This window comes from Eupeodes corollae, chromosome 1 (assembly GCF_945859685.1).
Source record: "Eupeodes corollae chromosome 1, idEupCoro1.1, whole genome shotgun sequence".
In the NCBI taxonomy this organism is placed as follows: Eukaryota; Metazoa; Arthropoda; class Insecta; order Diptera; family Syrphidae; genus Eupeodes; species Eupeodes corollae.
Window position 1 is genome coordinate 167,726,715 of NC_079147.1, and position 25,589 is coordinate 167,752,303.

Here is a 25,589-nt window from a genome sequence, read left to right on the forward strand (position 1 = left end):
TACGATTAATATTGCAGTTGTATCTCAATGGCTTTGTTCGTTAAGTAGTTGTTCATTTGGAATTATGCATTTTCCATTGCGGAAAAAATCAATAGGTAGCTGTTGATATTATTTAGTTTTAATAATGAACATGGACTAACTGGGCTTATGTTGCAAGAAAAAACAATTGAAACGATAATTAAGTTTTGCTATGTTTCCACCAAAGGTTTATCTCAGTTTAGATTAAATAAATCTTTTTAGTGTTTCCACCGCACAAGAAGATTTAAAAATGATTAGGTCTGAGAACACTTTCTCAAATGTAAATGGTGTTTCGATGTTTCTTATGAAAAGTGCAAGTGAGATAGTTTGATTCGTGTTAAAAAATGAAGAACTGAATAGTTCAACACCTACTAGATGTGCATTTTTTTAAATTTGATGCATTATCTGTAAAACCAACTTCTCCACACCGGTTTTCTTCACAACTTGACTCGACTCCGATTCCCGACAGGAATCGAGTCGAATCAAGGACATTCCAGTATATAACGAATTGAGGCGAGCTTCAAGCTCGCTTCAACATCACATGTTAATGTAGTAGTCTACGAACGAACCCATTCCTTGAAGCAATTGTTAAATTAAGAATTTTTATAGAATCTCAATTTCCAGATGTTTTCTTACCACCTTATCTTAAAAATTATCAATTTTATTAGCTTTAGGTAGTTTATTTGCTGAAGTTAATTTTAATTTTTGATTTTCACAAAGCTTTCTTCTATTTGTGTTCTATTTTTTATTATTATTCTGACAGGGGTTTTTTAAGTTGTACCAATTTTTAAATACAAAAATCTGGCTACTGCCAATGAGTTTTCTTGGGAATTTTCTACTATACTATTATAGAATGCCAAAAAAGCACAGGTAATAAACCATTTGTCCTTGAACGGTTTTAAAGCAGGAAAAATCAGAACAGTTTGAAAATAAGAGTTGTTCTTGTAAAGCATCCGTCGTATAAACAATTTTATCATATCAAGTTTTTGAAATACATTAACATATGTACAAATAATATATATTTTTAACTTGAGCAGTCAGCTATAGTTAAAATTAGTGTTCGGATTGAAAATCAGCACTAAAAATTGAGTCCAAAGTGTATTTTTCAAAACTATGGAAGCTAAAATTCAAGGTTCGCTCAAATATTCATATAGAGTCAAATAAAGATTTAGAACTTTACAAAAAATTGTGCTTTGCAATATCATCATACAATTTACTGTTAAGGGATATGCTGTGTTTAGCCCTAAAAACCCCACGTTTTTGGTTGTAGGTATTAAACATTTTAAGAAGCTGATTAATTGTAATTATTTTAATACAAATTTTATTAGTTTAATGTTAAATATTGTATAAGTTTTGTTGTATTAATAATAACATTTTGAAAAAGGCATCTAGTTAGGTGGTCAAGTGACATACATTTCCATCTCAGTTTGTATTTTTATTTTAAGAAATATTACTTATTCTTTTTCTAATTCAACGACAAACCCTTTTACATAAAACATCAAATGAAATTGAATAGAAAATAAAAAAATCACAAAGTAAAAAAGGTCAGTTTTCAGTAGAATTAATAAACATAATCATCTGTCATTTTGACATGATTAGACTTGGCTTGATAGTTACTGAGATTTGTCTTGATTAACTTTTCAGTTAACTTTCCAACAAAATTGCCTTAATTAGAAGGCAGTTTTTTGGCAACTGCCCAATCAGATGCTTAAAACTTGCCTTACTTTCAAGTCCCTTATGTTGTTTCAACCTGATTTTCAAACTGTAGGGGTTGCCGCTGCTGATAATGGTACAAATCACAGTTAATTTAAGTCATAATTTAAATTATACTTTCATAATAAAAATGTTATGTGTATATAGAACTTTGAAAATTATTTCGAATTGAAACGTACATCTTTAATATTTTAGCATGCTTTTATGAACTCAGTTTTAGTTCTGAAGTTGTTATTTGTACGGTCTGCGTCCGATTGAATTCTGAATTTTAAAACGCTTGCTTGTTTTTATCATGTGTGTATTTGATCCAGAGGGGGGTCGTAGGGGTCATGACCCCTCCTGGGAAATAAGTTGTTTGTTTTTTTTCGTAGGAATTCCCTTCAATTCAAAACTAATCGTATTGCGTTAATGGATGTGATCTTCATTACATTTTGAATTAGTTTTTTAATATAAAAACAACATTTGTATTTTACTTTCTTAAACTTTAAACTATAGATTGGACCAATAATTTGAAAAAACTTTAATAATGCCTTAAATTATTTTCATAAAATTTGTTTATAAGAAAAAGATCAAATATTCAGGTTCTTAAGATGAAACCTTGATTAAGAGATCATCAATTTTATTACTACAATTATTATTATTACATTTTTTTTGACACACATAAATAGTGACCATTGAAGTTATTTTTACTTGTGACATATTGGAACTATATAGCAAGTTTTGCATTAGTAAAAAATGTCGGACTAAAGCTTTTAATCAAACATAACATTACGACGGAATTGACAAATCCTTCAAGAGTAATTCTTGTCATGAAAAAGTGTTTTCTCAAATTAGCCGTTCGGATTCCATTCCTGACAACAGTACTCGCACACAGGAATGGTTGAGAGTTGTAAGTCACTAGGCCCTGGTTCACAACGGACTGTTGCGCCACACAATTTATTTATTTAACATTACGACGGTTTTGTTAATACAAAAAATAACAGCAGACCCCATACAAATTTGTTGAATAAAATATGTGATTTTTTTTAAACTTTCTCTTAAAAATATTTCCTTAAATTTAAGAACCAAACATTTTTCTCTCTACAATTTTTAAGTTTTGTTGACGTCTTTAAGATCAAAATACGAGTAAGCAGATTGATAATTGAGTTCGAAAAAAATACTTAAAAAACCGACATTTCTACATATCAGATTTTCTGGATTTTTGAATTTTTGTAGCGTAATTCACATCAATTGGAATGGAAACAAGAAAATGATATTTTATTTTTGGGAAAAAATACGTTTCAAATAATTTCTTACATTTCTGCGTGAAATGCACCAAAAAATCTCTCTAAACTTTTGTGTTTTAGCTCTTAAGTATTTCATAATTACAAAACTGTTGGAATATTTGAATGCTTTCATATGTATAGGGAGTCATCCGAATAGTTATAGACCGTACCTTGGACAACAGTGTTCTAAAATAATTTGATTACTAAAGTTGTTTAGCAATTGCAATGTGTAAATGTAAGGTTAATATACACATCATGTTACTTAAATTTTTTCAGCCTCCTTTACAAAACATTAAAGACCATTTGTAAGCGGTGAGTAAAAATTCATCTAAGTATGTGATCCCCCCTGATTAAAAGTCTGGATCCGCCCTTGGTGTGTACATAAATTACTTATTTCGATATTTATATATTATTTATAATATGAACTGCTTAGATAGGGAAGCTATTTCTGAGAAGACTCTAAAAGTAACCATAAATATAACATTATACCATATAGATAAAACAATATGTGGCTACTTTATATTATATTATATTATCTCACAACTTCCTACTTCTACTTCTTTGAATATTAATATTAATTTACTATCAAATTGATAAGATTAAATTGCAGAAAAAGCTTTTAAAGTTAAAGAAGCTTTTTTATATCGTTAATTAAGTTCGCCTAGATGTATGAAATAATAATTTATTATCGTTTGGATTTGGAATTATTTCAGGTTCTAGAAGAAAAATAATTGCTCACGTCTTCTTTTTTTGTTTGTTTGTTTTAGTTTTGGTTAAATAAGTTAAAGATCAGCTTTAGTCTCTGAATTCAATATAATTTTTCACACATATATTTTAAAACAGAATATTTCAATATACTTACTTGTTAAACGGTCAACACTTTCAAAACGTCCTTCAACTTTTGAACGCAATGAATCCAAATCAAATGGCGCCGCTAGGCCATGATCAACACTTCGTGATTTGCTCCTATATTAAAATAAAAAAAAATAATGAATTAGCTTAAAACTGATTTTTGTTTTATTTTATAACTTTTGGATTGATTGAAATGCCATCTATTGAAAATGTGAAAAATTAGGATAAAGGAATGTACCTGCATAAAATTTAGCGGTTCATGTTTTTTTGAAGTTGAAGTTTTAAAGCACTACGTCAATTAGAAATACATGAAAAACATTTTAAATTCTTACACGTTTTTACTAAGATTAACATTTAATAAATCAAATTGTTTTGTTTGTTTTTTAATTGTATTCTATTGCTGTATTTTGTATAAAAGAAGGCACTTTAAAAAACGTGAGCTTTTGACAAATTGTGTTTTCATGATTAAACAAAATTTAAGTGTCATTTGCATTTGTTTCTATTTACTTTCAAAAAAAAGATTTAAGAATTTAAAGTTGATTTTATCATTTGTATTCAAGACATTGGCAAGCAACACAGTAATATATTGACGTAAAAAAAGAATACGTCTGAATGTGGTGACATTTGAAAGTCAAGGCTAAAAAGGTATTTAAATGTTTTCTTACTTTAACTTATGGATCTACAAATATTTGGCAATTTGTTGTGGAAGGAACCTTTTCTTATTCTAGTTCTGTGGGAAACAAACGGTAGTGCATGTCTTGAGTGCATTTAGAAATGCGAGTTATGTATATTCAAGCTTTGAACGAATTAAGGCTTTGTAAATTACAGATAGATCAGATGGGTGAAATTTCTTGCACCGTCGTTGTTGGAGGAATCGTTAGCATCTACTCATACCGAGCACTGAAAGTTGATTAGTTTCATGGGTGCATGTGGTACTCATCGATAGTGTCATCGGCGATAGCTTACGCTGGATTAGAAGTGACAGACAGACGATCGTTTATGAATATAAGGAAGAGAGTCGGACACAAAAGGGATCCTTGGGGAACACCACCGTTTATTTTATGAATTTCAGACTTGAAAATTTCCATTGCAACTATTATTGGACGGCTAGAAAGTTGTTTCCTATCCAATTAAGAAGAGATTTATCAATACCAAAGAAGAACACCTCTTCGAAAGAATTATGAGGGGGATACTTGCAACTGCACGAATTCGAAAGAAGATTCGTCCCATAAAATCGTTTAACGTCTTAAGAACAGGATGACTCGTGACACTGGTAGCGTCGAATTAACAGCAAATTGCCTTATTAAACGAGCTTAAATATGGAGTACTGTCTTTGTGAACGACCTTTGGAACCGAGAATGACGTGGTTTTTCGTACGTTTTTAACTAATGACCAGAAATGTTAACTACTTTGTGGTGATGTAAAAGTTTGGTTCGTCAAATATGACCGTTGAAGGTCTTCGGGTTTTAATCAGTGGCGTTGGCTTTATTACAACAGAAACTCACATTTCTGATCCCAATAATGTCTTTACAGCTTGAATTAACAAACCATGAATACTTTTTGAGCTTGATCAATTTGAACCTATTCGTATAAAATGTCTCATTACACAAAGAAATAAATGTGTATCTATATCTGTGCTGGAATCTACGTCACTATCGAGGAAGCATATAGTGACCAGTTAAAGTTCCTGAAGAATTCATTGAGAGCACCCCAGTAACATTTTTGACATGAGAAGTTGAGAGGCGGTAATACGCTGAATGCGTATTTTTAGGAAACAAGTTTAGGGTGTTGGCGGATTGACCTTCAAGCTGAGTTAATCGATTTGATTCAGCAAAGGCTTCAACATACTTTCCCTCAGGTGGTGTCTGGTCAGAAAGCGAATCCAAAAAGAATTGTGTACATTGAAGAAAGAAGATTTTTGAGTGAAGATAATAGCACCAATTCTTTGCACGGAATTGGACAGAGCATCAAATTAGTTAAAAGTTGAATTTCTGTCGATAAAGCAAATAAAGTTAAAGTTTGTGTTAGAGAACAAACCATATAATGTTTAAAAGTCTACTAATTAAAAAGTTCTTGTGTCGTTATAGGCCCCTAGTCTTGTTCCATTTCAAAAATTATTCCAATACTTCTTTGTTCATCGAGTATCAAGAACATAACAACAAATTATTTACCTGACATGATAAATTCTTAACGTATTGTTACTTCCAACTTTTTTCTTTCAGAAATAGATTATTCATTATTGTGTGTCAAATTCATCAGGTGACCTTATTTCAGACATTTGACAGATGGCAGTCAGTATATCTATGAAGAATTTATGTGAAAGCGGAAATGTCAACTTAATCGTTTATCTGTCAATAATTTAGTACATTGTTGTTTCCTTTTATGTTTCCAACCAATTCGAGAGCTTCACTCATGCTGCCAAGGAATAACTCTACTCGTATACTGGCTTTATGTAATCTGATGATTTTTTTAAAGAATGTCAACTCTACCATCAATGTATAACTCCATTAAAGGAAACAAGCCCAAAAAGAAAAGTTTGTTCTCTTTATAAACTAAACTCGAGTAAACCTATCAAATGAATTATTTACGGGTTATCTAACAAAAAGTCTCAAATCTGAAAGGCTTGCAAAAAAAGTTCTGAGAGCGTATTTTTTTTGTGTACATATTGTTTTTATGGTATGCTATCGAACGTCCTCAAAATAATTTCCTTGAAGTTGAGGAAAATTTATTTTCATTCATTCATTAAATAAGTATGTTTGCAACACTCAGTCGAAAAGTGTGCATTGTGCTCAAGGTTTCCACTATAATATTGAACTTGACCTTCCGCGTGATACACTTTTGAAAAACTTATAGAGCAATCTGTTTTTTTTTTCTGTGTAAAGCGCAAACAAGTGCGAGCTTATAGCATATTCATTTATAGTACGGCACAGCACAGAGTGCTTGTGAGGAAGTTTAATGTTTGTCATAAGTGTGACGCTCATATGCCTATCTACGATGTACTATAGGTATTGAAATAAAGGCTTTTGGGATGTTCTTTAGAGTACTTGTTCTGTTTAAACTTTTGTTCTTACATATTTGGTATTCAATTAAATTATTTGTGCTATTAAATGTCATCTCATAAGAATTTGATGTTCATGATAATGATGCAGAATAAAGCCCTTCTGAGTATACTTTTGACATTTAAAATGACAGTACATTTTTAAAAAGAAAACATAAAGGTTTTTCAAATTAATTTATCAAAGTTAGAAGCGATAGAACTAGTAGAATAAGAAACACAAGTGTCAAGGTTATATGCTCATATTTCATTTTTCCATATAGTGCTAATGAACAATAGACGACATAAGATACTTGAAGGCAAAATATCAAGTCTAGAAATATTCACAAAGGATAACAACTTGGATTCTGAAGCTATATGAGCGGGTTTTGTAGGATACATGCACTACCTGTCAAAAAACTTGTCCATGCTTCGAAAAAGGCGAGTGAGTTGACAAGTTAGAAAACTTTTTGTATTTGTACTGCTCAAGTGTGACGAAACTGGCAACCAACAAAAAGTCGTAAACGGAAATCGGAGGTAGAAGAGTATAATAGAATATGACAACTGCGGTAGTCAATAGGACAACTGCGGTATTCAATATGATAATTTTTGTTGAAAACCGAAATCTAATTTGACTAATTTAATTTGAAGTTGTTCTATTGCCTTTTTTGTTGTCATATTGACTACCCAAAATTGACAATCGAAAATTGCTCTATTGACTATCCAGTAGTCAATTTAAAACAAAAGGTTGTAATTGCGACAATTTAACAATTTGGCCAAATTTCAGGTTGACTATCGACGGTTGTTAATATGACAACTTTTTTTTTCTATGCAGCTTCTGCAAAAGTTATTGGATAATACGCTTAGCCACGTGACCGCCAAGAAGATCGCTTGGTATTCCTTAGATGCTTTCTTTTAACTTATAGCTTAGGTAAGTGAAAAATGTGAAAGATCAATCAATACGAAAATTATCTTAATTTTCGAAAATCATATGCCAACCTCAACTATTTATTTAAAATCAATTAATTAACAATTGATTTTCTTTGAAGCTTGTTACAACAATATTCTTGTTTGTTTTGTTATTCAGTCAAAATGCAGATTCAACTTTCGATTCTTATTTGAACAAGCTTAAAACGCTCATGGCCAATACCTTGAATCTTATCCTTTCTCTCCACCGGATGCATTCAACTTCATTAAACACATTCAAATCCATGATTCAAAACCATAAATACTTGAACTTCCTGAATTTTATTGAATGCGATCTGTAAGAGAAACAATTCAAAAATGCACCGACCCGCAGCATGCGGAAATAATTTACCTACCTTCATGTTATATGCCTATATTAATTGTATATAAAGATCTGATTCCACCAAATGATAAATGAGCTTAATAACATAGCCACGGGCATTTTCACTATGTTCATCACTGCGGCAATAACTATATACCTTGCCGCCGCCGTAAGAGATTGGCTTTTAATGTTTTAATGAAACGAACAATTGACCAAGAAAATTCCAACCTGATCCATAAATCGTTCTTGAAACGCAATTCAATTTTAAGCACGGATGCAAATTAAGCGTCGTTTGGTATGTACTAGCAGGCATTTGTTTTATTTAGCTAGCGGCAATAATTAATAATGTTGAAGTATATAAGTACAATATTGACATGTACAATTAGCATAATTATTGGTCAGCAATACTTTTTAACTAGTTGACAAGTTAACATGTTTGCGGGTGTGATACTTCTTTGTGCGTTATGAAATATATTGAGCCAACATTTATTGGTTTTTCGAAGTATAGGGCTGGAATTCGACATCTGTCAACTTGTGAAACCAGTTTTTTTTTGTGAGTTGAAAGTCTGACATTTACAAAAATGGATCGCTTAACTATCGCACAACACATACAAATTGTTTAAATCTACTACATTCTGCCACAGCCACATATTGTGCTTCAAGATAAGATCATGGTCTACATAATCGTCCAACTAAGCAAGCAATTGGCAAAATTGTGAAGAAATCGTTTCGCTCGCACCTGAAAATTTATCGTTGCTGTAAGTTAAAGTGTTGCCGAGGACCTGAATGTGATGAATCGTCCGTCGTCGTTCTCAGGAATTAGGACTGTCTTACGGTACATTATTGCGTATTTTGCATTTGGATCTACACCTATATCCATATAAAGTTCAGCTCAAACAACAACTGAAGTCAGCTGACAATTCACAATGTGGATACGTCGAATAGGTGCTTGAAACAATATGCGGTGGACGGCGATTTTTTGAACGAAATTTTCCTAAGCGACGAGGCATATATCTCACTCTTGATTGGACCTTACTTCTTCGAAAACGATGATGAAACGACTGTCAGCGTCAATTCGGAGAGTGATGTCTGAATTACAAACATGCTTCGGCTTCATCTGCGTTACGGTGGGCCTGCTTCGAGGTTGCTTTGTATGACATTTCTATTATGTCATCCCTCCAAAGAGCAAATATTTTGTTTTGTCCACATTTTTTTACAGCTGTTTAACTGTCAGACAAAGCAAATGTTCAAATAATTGAACTAGAGCTTCCATTTGGAGTCACATTACGTTCTTTTCCTTACGATTGTCAAACGAAACGTGAGGTCGAAGCTCCATTACGATAGCATGCATTGAATTCCTATGGCTGAAGTCGTAAACGTCAGGTGAAGCCGAAGGTGAAGCGTGTTTGTGATTCAGCCATTATGGTCATATAATAACCGTTTTTTTTGCCTGCTATTGAAGAATACGAATTGGAGAATATTTGGTTTGAACAAGACGGTGCCACATGCCACTCAAAGAATGGTTAGTGGTGTCATTAGAATGAGTGATCGTGTGCATTTCTCAGTTACGATGTCGCACTGGTCAAGTGAGCATCGCGCTTTCGCCATTGAGGGATTTTTTCAAAATTAACGAGGTAATGCGCAACTCGGCGGAAAACATTTAATTAACAAAATATTGAATATATCAAATACACTTCTTTAAAAAGCATAACTAAATCCCACTTTAAGTCACGAGCACTTATTAGAGTTCGTGAAAATTTTCTAAAAAATTCAGTGTAAAATTTTGATTTTTTGAAAGCACAAGTAGATACTAGTTATAATACCAAAAATTAAATATAAACCTTGCAACACATAAAATGAACTACATTTCAATGTCAACAAGCTTTGCTCCCTATTTCGACCCAAAATTATCGATTAAACTTATTTATCTATCATCTCTATCATATAAAGCGTATATGTTTTATTTGACATTCTACTTAACTCGTAGATCAAATCACAATCGAGTCCAAATTCATAATTAACTTAACCGACTAATTGGATTATAAATAATTAATCGCATAGACTAATATCGATAAAATAACTACTTTGCACTAAAATATCTAAATTTATTAGATATGTATGTATTCGAAGAGGTGTAAACCCAGATTCATAAACTCGAAGCAGACAAATTTAACGATTCATGTATTCTAAACACAAAATTTGTTTAAATGAGTTTTAGTTTTAACTAGTTTGATATTATAATTAACAATAATAATTGTATTAATATTAAAATCAATTAAACTGCTCTCGGTAACAGTATGACGATGATGAGATGACTTTAAGCAGCGCAAAATAATTAAATTTGTAAGAACAAAACAAATACCTTTAAGAAAGAACAATTGCTCTTATGAAATTAATTTTTCTTTTGTAGACTTTTATGGAGTGCATATAACATACTCTTATGCACAATGTACATGCTGATGTGCAGTGGATTCCTTGAACCAAAGTATATACCTAAACCTCATAGTTTATATGCAACTATAGCTTACTCTTTACTACCTAAAGTTTAAACTATTCTGAACGATAAATATAATTAGACCACCGACCGCGGCGCCATTGTCGAGACTGATGCGACGACGGCAAAATATAGTAAATGCCGGACTCAAGCATAAAAAGGGCCTAATAATGTAATTTTTTTTATCGAATACTGAAAGACGTGTTTTTAAAAATTTACCAACCAATAAATCAGCTTAATGGGGGATACATTGGACGGGCTTAGACGATGTTAGGAACTTGAACAGCTGCCAGAAAATTCCCTTCCAATAAAGCAACTTAACAAAAAAGATGACTAGAAAGTAAGTCAAGAACAATCCCCCTTACAATTAAGTCAATTCCACTTATGTTAAAATGACAGCTAAAGGTTAGTTAAGTAATGTTTCAAGTTTGAAGTTTATAACACATGAAAAACTTACTAGTTGTCACGGTCATGTATATAAATGAAGAACGCAGTTGACTGCAAATCAAATCCCTTATATTTGTCTGAACCTGCCAATGTTCTTAATGAAATAATTGCATTTATTCAATATGATATTTTCTTTATTTGAAACTGACAGTTCAATAAGTTCTTTTTCTGTTTGGCTTATGTATTATACATCATAAAATGTATTTTTAACAGATGTTTTGAAATTTAACTTAGGATCAAAAACCTGATGAGAAAGAATAAGAAAGATTCCAATTAAAGACATTCTAATCCTTTGAAAAAGTATTCTTTTGTTTGTGTAACAGGAAAAAACGTTATTTTGTCGACCAGTGTAATTATATATATACGAGTATATATATTATTTCTTTAGTAGGTCTCCTTTAGTCTCTAGAACACAGTTTATCTCAGGACATAGCACAGGGACAACTCTTACCGGAAACAAAAACTGATCATAGTGGTTTTTATCTTTCCTTTTCAAGTTTGAGTTGGGTGTTGAGGGTTTAGGCTCGTTTTTAATGGTAGGTTTATATTTTGACCAAAATTAAAAATGGTTCCGCTAACCGTTATAATAGGCAAGAAAGACATACAATTAGTTTTTAACTTTGAAACATAAACTTGTTGTTCCAATGTCTCACGAATTTCAAAGCAGCGCCTTTGACGGGTTCATGCTTTGCTCTATTCTTAATCTGGGACTGAATGTGTACAGTGAAAAGATAATAATATAGTTACTGTGACTAGATATAGTTATATTATGCAAAAAGTAACTACAAAACTCTAGGGGCGCTTATAGAAGAAAGATTCACATCTGTGCCACAGTGGAGAGCAGTGGCGGATGAAAGGGGCGATTTGGCTACGGTCGGGCTGATTTAAAGTTGAAAGTGTTTTAATTATGCAGTCATTATTATCACTTTCATTTGATTATCTCTGAGGCATAATACACGAGAAAATGGTTTTAAGCGGTGGGCGTTTACTGCATATAATGCATTCAAATTGAACGCTCTCTAAGGGCTACTTACATAAATATTTTACTTTAATATTATACTCAAACATTGTAGTAAATTAATTTTATTTAATTTGTATATAATTTTTAAATAGGTATTTATAATTTTTCACATCTCAATAAATGGCTGAAAGGGGGAAATTTATATATTTTAATTTAATTAGATTCATATTTTTGGTTTGTTAATGCAATATATTATATATTATGTAAGTTCACAAAAAATTTAAATATTTAAATACAACAATATTCATGCTAGCAATATATAAACATATACTCAATGTTAAAAATTATTTTATTAATTTTACATTTTGTTTTTATTAAATGCGGTGCAAATTTTTAAGTTGTTAAGAAAAAAAAACAGAAAGGCAACACTTACCTGCGTGCTGTTACGGCTAGACTGTCAGCACTACGTGTCATAAGAGTGACATCCTGACTAGCTCTACGTGACCTGTTAGTGAGTGTGATTAAACCAAAAAATAAAAGAAAACAAAAAAAAAACACAAATAGTAAAAACAAACAAAAAAGTAAATACAAACAAATAAATTAATTATTAAAAAAAAACAAGCAAAACAAAATAGAAAAATAATTTTATTTTTTTTGTAAAATACAACGGAATTCAATTCAAAATGTGTTATTCTTTTTATATAGGAAAGTGCGTTTGGTTGCTTGCATTTGTGCAAGTGTAAGTTTCTTAATATTGTTCTTAAATAATTCTTAAGGATCACAGTTAATGGATTTTAATAAGTGCAAGGTCAAGGCCTATGAATGAAAAGAATTTGTAACTTTCTAAATATGTATACTTTCTAAAAGTAGTTTTGAATTTAAGTCTGGTTTTAAATTCAGATTAACATACATTTCAAAACTAATCATTATGTTATCTCTAAAGGTTTACACTTTGAAGGCTTGACTTAATTGAAAAATGGACAGAAGTGAGAAATTTAAAAAAAGCTGAAAGCTATAGTCTTATTCTCGTATTTTTTGAAGTAAAAGATTATTGTCAGGTTTGTTTTATATAGCAAAGTATCTCCAGGGAATATTTGAACTTTACAATTTTTGCTAAAAATAAAAAAAAAGAATATCTATTCTATTCGGCGGTCCTTTCCATTCGACACACCAGATATAAAGCAGAACTGCAAATCTAAAAAATCTGTATGACCAAAAACAAATGGGAGATTTATCAAGGGAAGCATTAGAGTGTAATAAAAGTCTTCAAAACCTACGTTTAATATTTTCTATTCTATCAATATAAAAAGGAATAGTATGGCACTCTTATAAGTTGAGCATATTTAAGAATTGACCTTATAAAAGAAACATAAAGACTTTTAATAACATGTGGAAACTCAATCTTTTCGTGTCAGGTACAACTGGACACTCTATTCAAACGCGAAGAATTCCACAAATAGTCATAATTTATTATATTGATTTACACATAAAAGGTAAAACCCATTGACTTACATTTGTCTATTTTTAAAATCAAACAATTTTTAATGAACCATTCTTATAATTGATTTAGATATCTCTACAATCCTTGATGGAGTTAAAAATCGAAAAAATTTCAACATCATCCACATAGATTAGTGATACAGAATTATTTAAAACAGAAGGCAAATAATTGATAAAAAAATAAACAGCAATGGTCCAAGGTGACTCGCTTGAGGTACATCAGAATTAACTTTAAATTGACAAAAAGGGTAATATCTATCTTTTAAGATATGATGACGAATTTTACTTAATTTATGAAGAAGAATTTCATGACTTAATTTCTCAAACACCTTGCTAAAGTTTGTGATTATGCAATCGACTTGAAAGTGTTTTTTAAATGCATCCAATCAAAAAGGAAAGAACTGTAATAAATTAGTAATCGTAGATTCTTTTTCTCACAAACCCATGTTGATTTTTGTTTTTATATTATGCGTGCACTCAAGGGGATATGAATACCCTTATCATAATTAATTACAGTGCGAGGAAGAGAGGATAAAATTAGAAAGGAGATACAGGTGCACATTGGTTTTGAATGTCTGCACATTGTAATGAGTGGGAAACATTGAGTCTGGTAAAGCATTCCACATTCGTGTGGTGCTACTAAAGGAAGATTCTCTGTTCTTTACAGTACTTCCGAAATTGGGCTCAAGGGTATACTGATGAGCATTCCAAGAAGAACGGATATTACGGTTGAATTTTTTGAGGAAAGGAATGCAACTGGCTATTTCATTATAGCCTTGTTTATGAAAGTAGCGATAAAATAATGACATGCATGAAACCTTACGCCAGTGCTCGAGAGATGCAAACGTTTCAGTTAGACAACGGTCACCTATAATTTTTAGAGCTTTTTTTTAAATTCTAATATAATTTTTAGTGTCTAAAAGACTCAAGTAGGCTATAGGAGCACCTGCCCAGATATGGGAATTATACTCGAGTTTCGGACGATTTATAGACAATAGACAGCATTAGGTTTTCGAAGCATTAAATTCTACACGGTTTTTGATTCCCCATTGGACAAGCTGTAAAGATCTTTGTCTTTCAATTAACCAAGAAAGATTGCAAAAAACACCAGCGTTTAATTTGTGGATATCAGATTTAAACCCGTCCAATACTTCTTGAACGGTCCGAAAAGTAATTTCTAACCCAACGAAGAAGGGATTCATCACAAATAACAGAAAAATAATTAGAAGGAAATATGTCGTAGCCAAGAACTTGAGAAAAGCAGACAATTTTGCTATAGGGCGGTATTTCATAACTAACTTTGTAGAACCTTTTTAATGGACTGACGTTAGATATAAATATTTAAAAAGATCTGGGAACTTTGACATTTCGGAGACTCCTCGAAAAGAAGAAAAAATGAAAAGCTAACATAAGACACACATTTACTCAACTAATTTTATAAGGATCAGGACTAAAACCTTAATTTATAGTTTTTAAATATTGTCACGTTAGTGGTCCAGAAATCAAAAAATAGATTGATATGAGCTGCCTTACTTTCTTAAGCTTCCATCAAATTTACTACTATTTCTCTACAGTCTCATTATAAGACATTAATTAAGAGTACAAAAAGTTTGAACAAGTCACAATGTTGTATTGTTCTTGATTAACTTTAAGCGTCTTATAATTTTTCAATATATTGAACGTCAACCATCAGGGTTGATTTCTTCTATTTTTATTACTACTATTTAAAGTTTTTAATTCGCTCAGTAGGATATATCTGCGAACCAATCAATTAAGATTTCATAAAATCGTAAAATTATTTCATCTTAGATCAAGGAAGGTGTATTTCTATTTCGTTTATCAGAAAAAAAATGAATCTACTAATTCACCTGATATAAAATGAAATCAAAACATAAACACTACAGAATTTATGTATGTTCACCAACAAAACCTTTGAGAAATAGGTAAGTTTAAAATATCAGTGCGTTATTATTTTATTGATATATAAAGACATTTTCGAAAATAAATTAAGCACACAAAATTATACTCTACAAAAATAGGTCAAAATATTAATTAAACGTCTTCGTGACTCCGTGAACACACACGTTTCAGCTTAGAACCATTAAAAATTTAAGTGATTAATAAATAGTTTGAAGTAAATATGTATCTGAAAATGATGCCGACAAAATTAAACAGAATTTATTAATATACCAGAAAATATACAGTCCGCTTCAATAGAATACGCACACAATTTTTTTATAATACTTTTTACATTTTTCCACAATATTGTGCAATCTATTGATGCTAACTATTCATTAAGATGTTAAGAAAAGATTTCCAAAAGAACTATCCAAAAATAACAACCAGTTTTTTTTTCGCCCATTTGAAAAGCTGAAAATTAGAAATTTTTTTGAGTCAACTGAATAGGTACACATATTAAAATAGTTATTGAATTGGAATAAAACAAGTTTTTGTTAAGTTTTTTAATTGCTACTTCTTTGCCTTAACTCTTGATAATTTCGTACATTAGTTTCAGTATGAATTCTTAAGCCTTTTGATAAAATTCAACGATATTTCGCTTAATTACAGTAGTTAAGCATTCTTTGGCTTTAAACTAACGACCACCATCATAAACTGAAGGTACTAACTATCCCCAAGTATATTTAATAATTTTAAGACCCAATGAAGGCAGTGCAAATTTTGCATATCAGTGCAAGTTTTATTATGCGCACCTAATGAATAGACACGAATATTTGTGTTATCATGTTGGTGCGGGGTGTTGGGGGTCAATTTGATGGGTCAAATAATGTCAGATTGTTTAGGAAAATGTTTTTTGATGTAACGATCCTAACCTTAAGTATTCCAGGATAGTTCAGAGCTTTCTATATAACAAGACCCCCTTCCCAGTTGTGATGAAGCTTTTTAACACCTTTTTATTTTCTCAAATCGTGAAAATAAGAAGTTTGACCCTATTCTAATCAAATAGTTTTATCATCTGAAAAAACCACGTGACACTATCTTTTTCTTGAATATTTGAGGTTTGAAAACTCTAGTCGCATAACTTTTCGTTGTTCGTTAAGTAACGGCTATTTCATATGTTTAATCCGATAGATGGCTCGAATTTCAATAGCTCTTAAAACTGTTATGCGACTTTCTTTTAGGCTGATTTTTAAATTCCCACAGGAAGTTATTCATGCGCTTGGGAAAAATCCCCTAATGACAAATCTACTGTTTATAAAATCCCTAAAGTCAAACAAAAAATCCCTTAAATTTCCACAAAATCATGTTTTAAACTTTTTTATTTTAAAAAATTGAGTTTTGTGCACTTTTTGCTACTAGAATTGGTTCTTATCAACTTAAACCATTGATTTGTTTGAAAACATTATAATGAAACTGCCAATTTTACTGCTGAATAAAACTAAAACATTTTGGTCTTCAAATGAAAAATTCCCAAATGAGTATGTTTATTAATGGTCTGGCGGCACTGTCGTTTCTGTCAGATAAATTTAGTCAAATTCATAATTGTGTTTTGTTTGTTAAACGAAATTTGAATTTGGAGTTTTTGAAGTTGTTTTTATAAATGGATACCATTGGAATAGTTATAACTACAGTTGATGAAGAGGCAGTGCATCAATAGGAGATGAAAATAACTTTGTAAGTATTTAACTCCAATTACTTTAATTTTTCCGTTTCCTTGATATCTGTTGTGTAACAAGCACGTATAAAGTGGCAGCCCTGGCGCTACTTCTTGCAGACATCGCACTCAAATTTATTCAAAACAGACATACACACACACACAAGCAACATGATACAAAGTGCAGGCTGCAGATGATAATCCAACCAATGACAACCACGCACACGCAACAAAAAGAACCCAACCTCGTCCTCAACCTGGATGTCAACTGACAGAGTATAAAAGGCGATGATCCAGCGTTACGAAACCTTTCAGTACAGTATTCAACATTCTCAGCACGAGCACCTCTGGTTTTTGTCTGATATATTTGTGTAAAATTGTGTGACAGAATTTTTTCCAAAAATAAAAGAATTGATTTTTATATTTTAAGAAAATTCAGCCATTGATTTTTAATTTTCTTATAGTTGCAAATTTAGAAAGAACTTCAGGCTCAACAAAAACGCCTTCAAATACGTGTTGGAAGAACTTGAAGCGGAGCTGGACCCAAAAATCAAATGGGGTGGCGCAACAGTGCGTTGTGAACCAGGGCCTAGTGACTTACAACTCTCAACCATTCCTGTGTGCGAGTAATGTTGTCAGGAATGGAGGGGACCTACAATTTTTATGCCAAATTCGAACGGCTAGTTTGAGAAAGCACTTTTTCATGACAAGAATTACTCTTGAAGGATTTGTCAATTCCTCGCAAGAGGCAGTACCCGCGAAAATTATTTTTTTTTAAATTAAGGTGGCACAGGCAGGGATTGAACCCAAGACCCCTTGCATGACAGTCCAACGCACTAACCATCATGCCACGGGTACTACTGGACTCAGGTGTGTTAATAATATCGATGACACCAATGTGTCGATTGAGTGCGTTGTTAAGATTTTTGCCTGAAGGTGGCTATCAGCTTGACACTGGCAAAGATTTTAAGATCGCAATGGCGCAATCAACATTTTCTACAAATCTCACAAAAGTGTTAAACATCTTAGAAATTGGTGTTTATTAACTGATTTTTTAGTCTACGAAAGAAAAAACCTGTCGTAGAAAACGACAACATCTTTCAAGTTTTTCCTGGGCTGGTGATAGCAAATTCTACGATTTTCGAATTTCGTACCAGATTTCCACTACGAAGATTTTTTGGGATTCGTAATCAAATCACGACGTAGATCGTGATAGGCATGATTGTACTCGGTCCGGTTTGTCAAATCGAAAATTTTGGAATTTCTCAAAGTTTGAGTCTAAATAAAAGATTTTTAGAGAGATGTTTTTGCTTGTGTGTGTATGTACAAGTGTGTCTATACCTCAAGAAATAGTAGAGATATCAACTTCAAATACATTTTGTCGTTATGTAATATCACAGAAATATGTAGAAAGGACTCTCAAACAAATTGAGTTGGTGTTTTCTTTTTACCACAGCAATTAAAAAAATAATATATAATCCAACAAATAAAAAAAAAATGTCACCTCCCATATTTTACAAAACAAATATTTCATCTTTAAAATAGTTTCGTGTATCGAAAAATAACGTTTTTGGCATCTGGTTAAATTTTGAGAAAAATCAAATTGACAGATTTTTTACAAAAAATAAAACCCATAAAGAACATCACTAAAAGTTGATTTTCGACTTAAACACCTTTATAAAAATTAAAAGTATTGGCTTCAAACTAATTTTATCTTACAGAAAATATTGTTTTTAACATTCATATAAATTTTTATAATCCAAAACTCATATTTTTCATGAAAAATAATACTACAACAAATAGTACGAAAAATTGGTAAAAATTGATATTAGATTCTCGATATATCGTGAATAAATGAAGGTATGGACTTCTTAACGATTTCATTTTGTGCTAAATTTAAGTTGTTTTTCGTTCTAAAAGAAATACAAAATTCTACTAAAATTGGTAACAATTGGTTTTCGTGAAAAAAATGATTTTTAAATCAAACTATTTCATCACATGCAAAACAATATTCATAATAATTAGTTAATTCCAACTTTTTTTTTAACGAAACACGAAAACTTAAACAAACAACAAAAAACTGATAGAAAATGGTTTTCTACTTAAGTATTTGGAGAACAAAGGAAGATGTTGACTTCAAATTATTTATTTCATACAAAACATTGTGGTCAATATTTTGTAAAAGTATAAGCAAGACAAATCGACAGACAGGATAGGAAGTTATCAGTATGGGTCGCATCCCACCCTGTTTTTAACTTATTTTAGGAAGTTATTGTAATTGGTCCGAAACTATCCGGTAATTGAAAATGCGATTAAATTTTCGTTGTACCTATTGCGCTGAAACAAAAATACTTCTTCTTTACAAGAAAAAAAATGTGAAAAGAGTTTTCGAAAATGTTTGGATGTATTCTTTTGAAGCGTAGTGTACATAATAGAAATAATCTCATAACAAAAAAAAAACACTTTTTATGTTTGACGCAAAATCATATATATCCAATATTATATTTTCTATTTGTTTTACATTTGGTGCTAGATTAAACTATTTTGATATAAATATCTTGACACCAAGGCAGCGCAATCCCATGTGTGATCAAACAATTCAAAATCTCGTGATAAAATCAAATTCGACAGTTTCAATAAAAAAAACCAAAATCTATTCTAGATTCGCGTTAAGACTTTTAAAATTTGTTTGCTGATGTAGATTGTAATAAAAGTTTAAAAAATAAAATTTTAGTCACTTTAAAATCAATCATAAATTATATTATTAATGTCTGGTTAGCACCTCATTCTGTCATTAACTGAAGTCAATGACTAATTTTATTGGCTCTTTAAAACTTAACAGATAAATAGGCTACTTTTATCTGTCAGTTATGACACTTAATTGCTTACTCACAACACAAAACACATATCAAATAATATCTCTTCAATAAACCAACCACTTGTATTAGTTTATATAAGTTCCTTTTGTTATTGTTTGTAGTATCTTTATTATAGATACCCTCCAATTTATCGATGATATATGGAATTTAAATTTATTAACTTTAATAGTAAGAGGAAAGATTAATCATCATAGATTAAGTGCCAGATTTCAACCTGATTGTAAAATTCAAATCGATAGACAATCGGTACAGTGGTTTCCTATACATCCCATTGCAATTGATAGCAATAAAAAAATCCAATTGAAAAGATAATAATTTTTGCAAGTAGCAAATGATCTGATGCAATGCAGTTATTTTAAAGAATTATTTAGTGATTTGCATTAATTAAAAATTCATGATTGTTTGATATTGAAATTAATTGAAAATAGTTAGTGTTAATCTATTTTAAGACACACGAATGTTTTCTTGTTTTTTATTTCTCATACGCCAGAGTGTCCGACTTAGATAAATCGTGCTGCGTGGTACAGCCGCCGCCGCCGCCGTTTCAGTATAGTTGAATCATTTATGCAAAATATTGTATTTTTGTTTCGGATTTAGAATGGCTTTAAGAACGACTTAGTTTTATTTTCTCATAGATTTAATAAACTGGGTTACATAAATAATGACACTGACATTCTCCATAATAACTGCGCATGTGAACCTTGATCGAATTTAGGAAAATACCGATTCTATCAACTATATAATTCTTGATGACTGAAAGTTGTTTAAATTATTACAAATTAAAATATATTGGTATGTAAGCTCTAACTTCCCAATCATTAAACGATATTGATTCATGAACACTTTTTTTCGAAATAAAAACAATATATCACGAGAAATGAAAATATAAGGTTCAATAAGTTCTAAAGGTCTATGACCATTCAAAGTTCTTTCTCAATTTCTCACGTTTTGTCTAAAAATGATTGATTTATAATAATTGAACAATAATGAAGCAAAGTCTTTATATGAGAATTTTTATTTATTTAAGGTCATAAATTTGACAACAGCTGTCATAAAATCCTGCTTATCAGATAGTAAAGTTTGTGGTAAGTAAACTCTACGTAATTTGGGATTTTGTTAATAACTTGAATGATACTTGAATAAATAAAGTAGGTTTTGATTATTTGTTTTGTAATCTAGCAACTATAATTACAAATTTGAAAAACTTTAAGAAATATGGCGGGATTGCTGAAACTAATTTCACGAAAGAAACAGTCTTAAACATACTGATAACAGAATCAATACATTTTTTATCTAACACGAAAAAATGCGAGATTAATGAAGACCTCCTAAATTGATTTCGATACTCGAAGAAAAGTTAAATTTCTATGAACTTTAGAAACAGCCTTAAACATACTGATAACAAAACCAATACATATTTTCTATTGCATTTTTTGGTGGTAGATGTTGTTTCTAAATTTCATAGAGATTTGATTTGATTTGATTTGTCCAACATACAAAACACTGTCTGATATTTCAACAGAATTTTGTTTTAATGTATTTCAAGTATTATTTGCTAATATATTTGATAGTGTGTTCTTCCAATGAGCTTGAAGATTCAACTAATGTTCAATTATTTTTGTAAATGCAAGTTTTCAATTATTTTTATGGTCCTACAAAAATGTGTGGTGACTCCGTATCGTAGTAGTACCACTATCTTTCGCAATCAAAACTATAAAGTATTTTGGCAAAGTCTTCAAAAAAATTAAAATCTTACTTCCCTTTCTGTTTTCAAAGTCGCATATAATCGATCTTTGAGTTCTTAGCGTGTCGTTGTAATATTGTTTGTATAGTTCAAAATTAGCGCTAAAAACCTACGAACTAATGTTTATCATAATTTCTTCTTAAGACCTTAGAATGATTGATTGATATCCACTTAAGGGCAAATATTAATACAAGACTTCTGCCTATGTCTCAACATGCCAGGAGAGATAAAAGTTAGTAGGAATTAATGTACTGTATGGCAGTATGGTGGATTGCTATGGTGAAGCTATAAACCGCCACAAACTAAATAAAATCCACCGTTCAGCTTGCCTATATATAAGCGGGTCACTTCGCAGGACCCCATCTGCGCCTCTGCATACCTAACACCTCTTAATGTACTTACAAATAATTAGCTGCAAGCTCTGTTTTTTGGCTCAAAGTTTCCATGCAGCAGGTTAACAAAAACATTGGTCAATCCGTAGTTCTTAAGTGAATAGAATACAAAAAATCCCCAAATGCAATTCGAAAGAAACTTCTAGATTTCCTTAAATGGCAGATATTTCTGGGAGGAAAGTGCATTCCTGGAAGACGCGTAAAACCACTCTTACAAAGATGGATGAAAAATAAATGAAGGGGTTAGCAGAGGTATGTACTTCCGACGACTGAAATTATGTCCTTCATTCCGCCTTCCCAATAATTAATAATAATAATTGTTGCGTGTTCCAGGTGGAACTTTTGGCCATAAAAGAATTCTTAACCTAGCTTAAAGAATACGTGGTATCAACATCTGATATCTGTATTTTCTCAGATAATCAGGCCGCTATCAAATCTCTGGACTCTGTCTCTACAAACTCTATAATATTCTATAACAGTCGATCATCTCTAATAAAGAGGACACAACAGTTAAATATTAACCTTTGCTGGGTGCCACCTACCACGTTTGGCTTATGCTGGCATACCAACCGATGTAAACTATTGGTAATGCAAGACGCTACAAAAAAGTCAAACATCAGTTTTAATAAAATCACCACGTTTCAGATTACGAAAAACATTTGTCCTACACAAGACTTAAACCGCTCAAGTAGCTTGCTATCTGTAAGCAGATCGCATATAAGCTCGATAATCGCTCTCATAACAGGACACTGTCTAATAGGAAAACACGCCACGCGGCTATAGGCGTATTCTCAAATGACTTTTGCGGATGCTGTAAGGACGAGGGAGAGCTGTAGCTGAAAAACGCAAGACTTACCTAATAGAATTCTTCCATAAGGAAGGGAACTCAATCATATTAACATAATCAGTCTTTCCCGTTTCGTAAGGGACTCAAACTGGTTTCATTGAGCTTAGAAGAAAGCCTCAATATTCATGTCGTATCACTATATGAACATATTTATTTGATAAATTTATTTGGTAAACAAATAAAACAAATCAATGTTTTGATTTGAATATTTAAATTACAGTGATGAAAATTAAACAAGTGTTTTGCAAAAGTATAGGTAAATGTTCCTATCAAAATGCGTTGCTAAAATCGTACCTGCCTAAAAAGGCATCCACAACGTATATGGTTAGTACAAAATAGCTTCTATGAAATTCAAAAACATTTCATATTTTATTTTGACATAAACACATATTCATAATTATGAATTCAATTTGTGTGATAATAATTTATTTGAAAAAAGATACTAATTATTATTAATAATTCAGTTACTGATTCTTATGACCTTAACGTACTTTTTAGGCTTGTATTGTATATAGTTTTTGCAATGGCGAGTCTTATAACCTTCTTTAACCTTTTCTTTCAGTTTTCATTGCAGTTAAATGCATTGATAAAACAATATTATAATTTTGAAATCATTGAAATTATATTTATTGTCGTTGAAAGTGATTCAATTCATAAGTTTATCATTATGTAGGTGCCGAAAAATAGAAGGTTAATTTTCGTAATCATCGGGTTTGAATTAAATTAATGTTTTTCGTCAAATTTTGGGCTTAAGATAACTGTAAGGAAAACATACGGAAACAATTCCAAAATACCAAAAAAACATCAAAAGAACACTAAATAAACACATCAACTACTTCTTGATGAAATATAAAGTTCAAAGTGAAATTGTTTTGTGAACATGACCTACTTATTCAACAAAGATATTCAACTTTAAATAGATTTTTGATCTCGATACATAACAATTTGTATTCAATCAATTCTTATCTATGGATATTAAACTAAGCTAAATTGTGAAGTGAATTTTATAAATCAGATCACACCTATACCATATATGAAGGTTTATCTTATGCCACTAAAAATTTAATCTTATTTCTAAATATTATTCTTATCAAAAATTTTCCAAAACTTCTTGAAATATTCTGATTTGACATATTATTATCATGTTTTCAAAGAGCGTGTATACGATAAGCGAACATCTGGCCACTTAAGTTTTTAATTTGTATGTTTTAAATTAAAGTCTCGTATATGTTAAAATCAGACAATTTTGATAAGATGGTTATTATTAGGTGCATACAAATTTCAAATGATTCCTATATATGATTTCATAGATTATTTTTTTGTTATGAAAAATTTAAGCAACCTGATGCACTATAATATTCAATAATTTAATTCTGTCGGGGCAATACGCTATAAGCTTTTCCAAAAGCATTTAATTGTTTTTATTAAAAAGAACTGGTATTTTAATGTCGACAGGAAGATATGCCACTAAAGTATGAAACATAACCGAATCTTTTTTATGGATTTCAAAAAATCACAAATTTGCGGCCTTAATAAGTCTTGTAGCTACGGTATTAAAATCGTCCCGGGCGAATTTAATGCCAAGCCAGGAAGGGAAGATATTTTAAGTGTAATGAACGGAAAAACGGCCTTCACGACAACACTTCCGATAACGGATTTGGGCTCATCGATTACGCGGCAGGGCGAAACGTCATAATAGCCAGTAGGCGTTTTCCACACTTCAACATCCCTAAAGGAATTTAGAGTTCTCCAGATCAATCTGCCGTGAATCTGATCGACCATATTACGATCGACGCTAGACACGCTTTCAGCATATCTGTGATGTCAGAGCTTTTCTAGAAGCTAACATTGACTCGGACCACTACCTCGTTGCAGCCAAGATAGGACTTCAGAATTCCAGACTCAAGGCAAACCAGGAAAATGCTGGGAGAAGATATAACGACGAACGGCTACAATCGCAATAAATTGATAGATCCTTTTCCGACCGATTCACAAGTAACCTCTTTCGAAGTTCTCTGCCACCCACACAATGTATCAAGAACCAGTGGCAATATTGCCAAGATGCAATCGAAAAGAAGCCGCCTCTGACGTGCTGGCAGCAACCAACAAGAAACCAATGGTTGTATGAGGAATTTCCAAAGGCAAATGCAGCCAAACAACAGGCATGCAAAGAGGTGTTGCATAGAAGGAGGAGAGCTGCTCAAAAGCTCTATATGAGAAGATGAGAGAGGAGCACGGACTTCTCAGAAGAAAAAGAGAAGAGCATAAGAAGCGTAAGGTCGAAGATGTTGAGAGGTTCAGAAGCCCATGTGAAATGAAATTCACAAGTGCATACACCCCGAAGGCTGCAACGGCGAAAGTGGAATCCTCATAGTGAAACCGCAGTCAACAGTGAGCATATGAAGGACGACTTCCGCTGTCAGACAATATCACCCACTCAACATAGACGAAGAAACCAACAATCACGTCTTCCCGACTTAAACGAAGTAAAAATTACCATATTTAAGCTGAAGTCTAACAAAGCCGCTGGAGTAGATGACTT

The 25,589-nt window shown here is 31.6% G+C and overlaps 1 protein-coding gene across 14 annotated transcripts in view; it reads right to left on the reverse strand.

Moving 5' to 3' along the window:
• The window catches only part of LOC129954025 (TLD domain-containing protein 2), a 331,572-nt gene that overhangs the window by 137,345 nt on the left and 168,638 nt on the right, over positions 1-25,589 (reverse strand). For 7 of the 14 annotated variants that reach the window (XM_056067629.1, XM_056067646.1, XM_056067624.1 and 4 more), the window contains 2 exons: positions 12,506-12,577; positions 3,859-3,962 (listed from right to left, as the gene is read on the reverse strand). In XM_056067629.1, coding sequence (XP_055923604.1) covers positions 3,859-3,962; positions 12,506-12,577 — 176 coding nt within the window. The remainder of the gene's footprint in view (positions 1-3,858; positions 3,963-12,505; positions 12,578-25,589) is intronic. The other 7 variants (XM_056067634.1, XM_056067630.1, XM_056067626.1 and 4 more) reach the window with 1 other exon arrangement.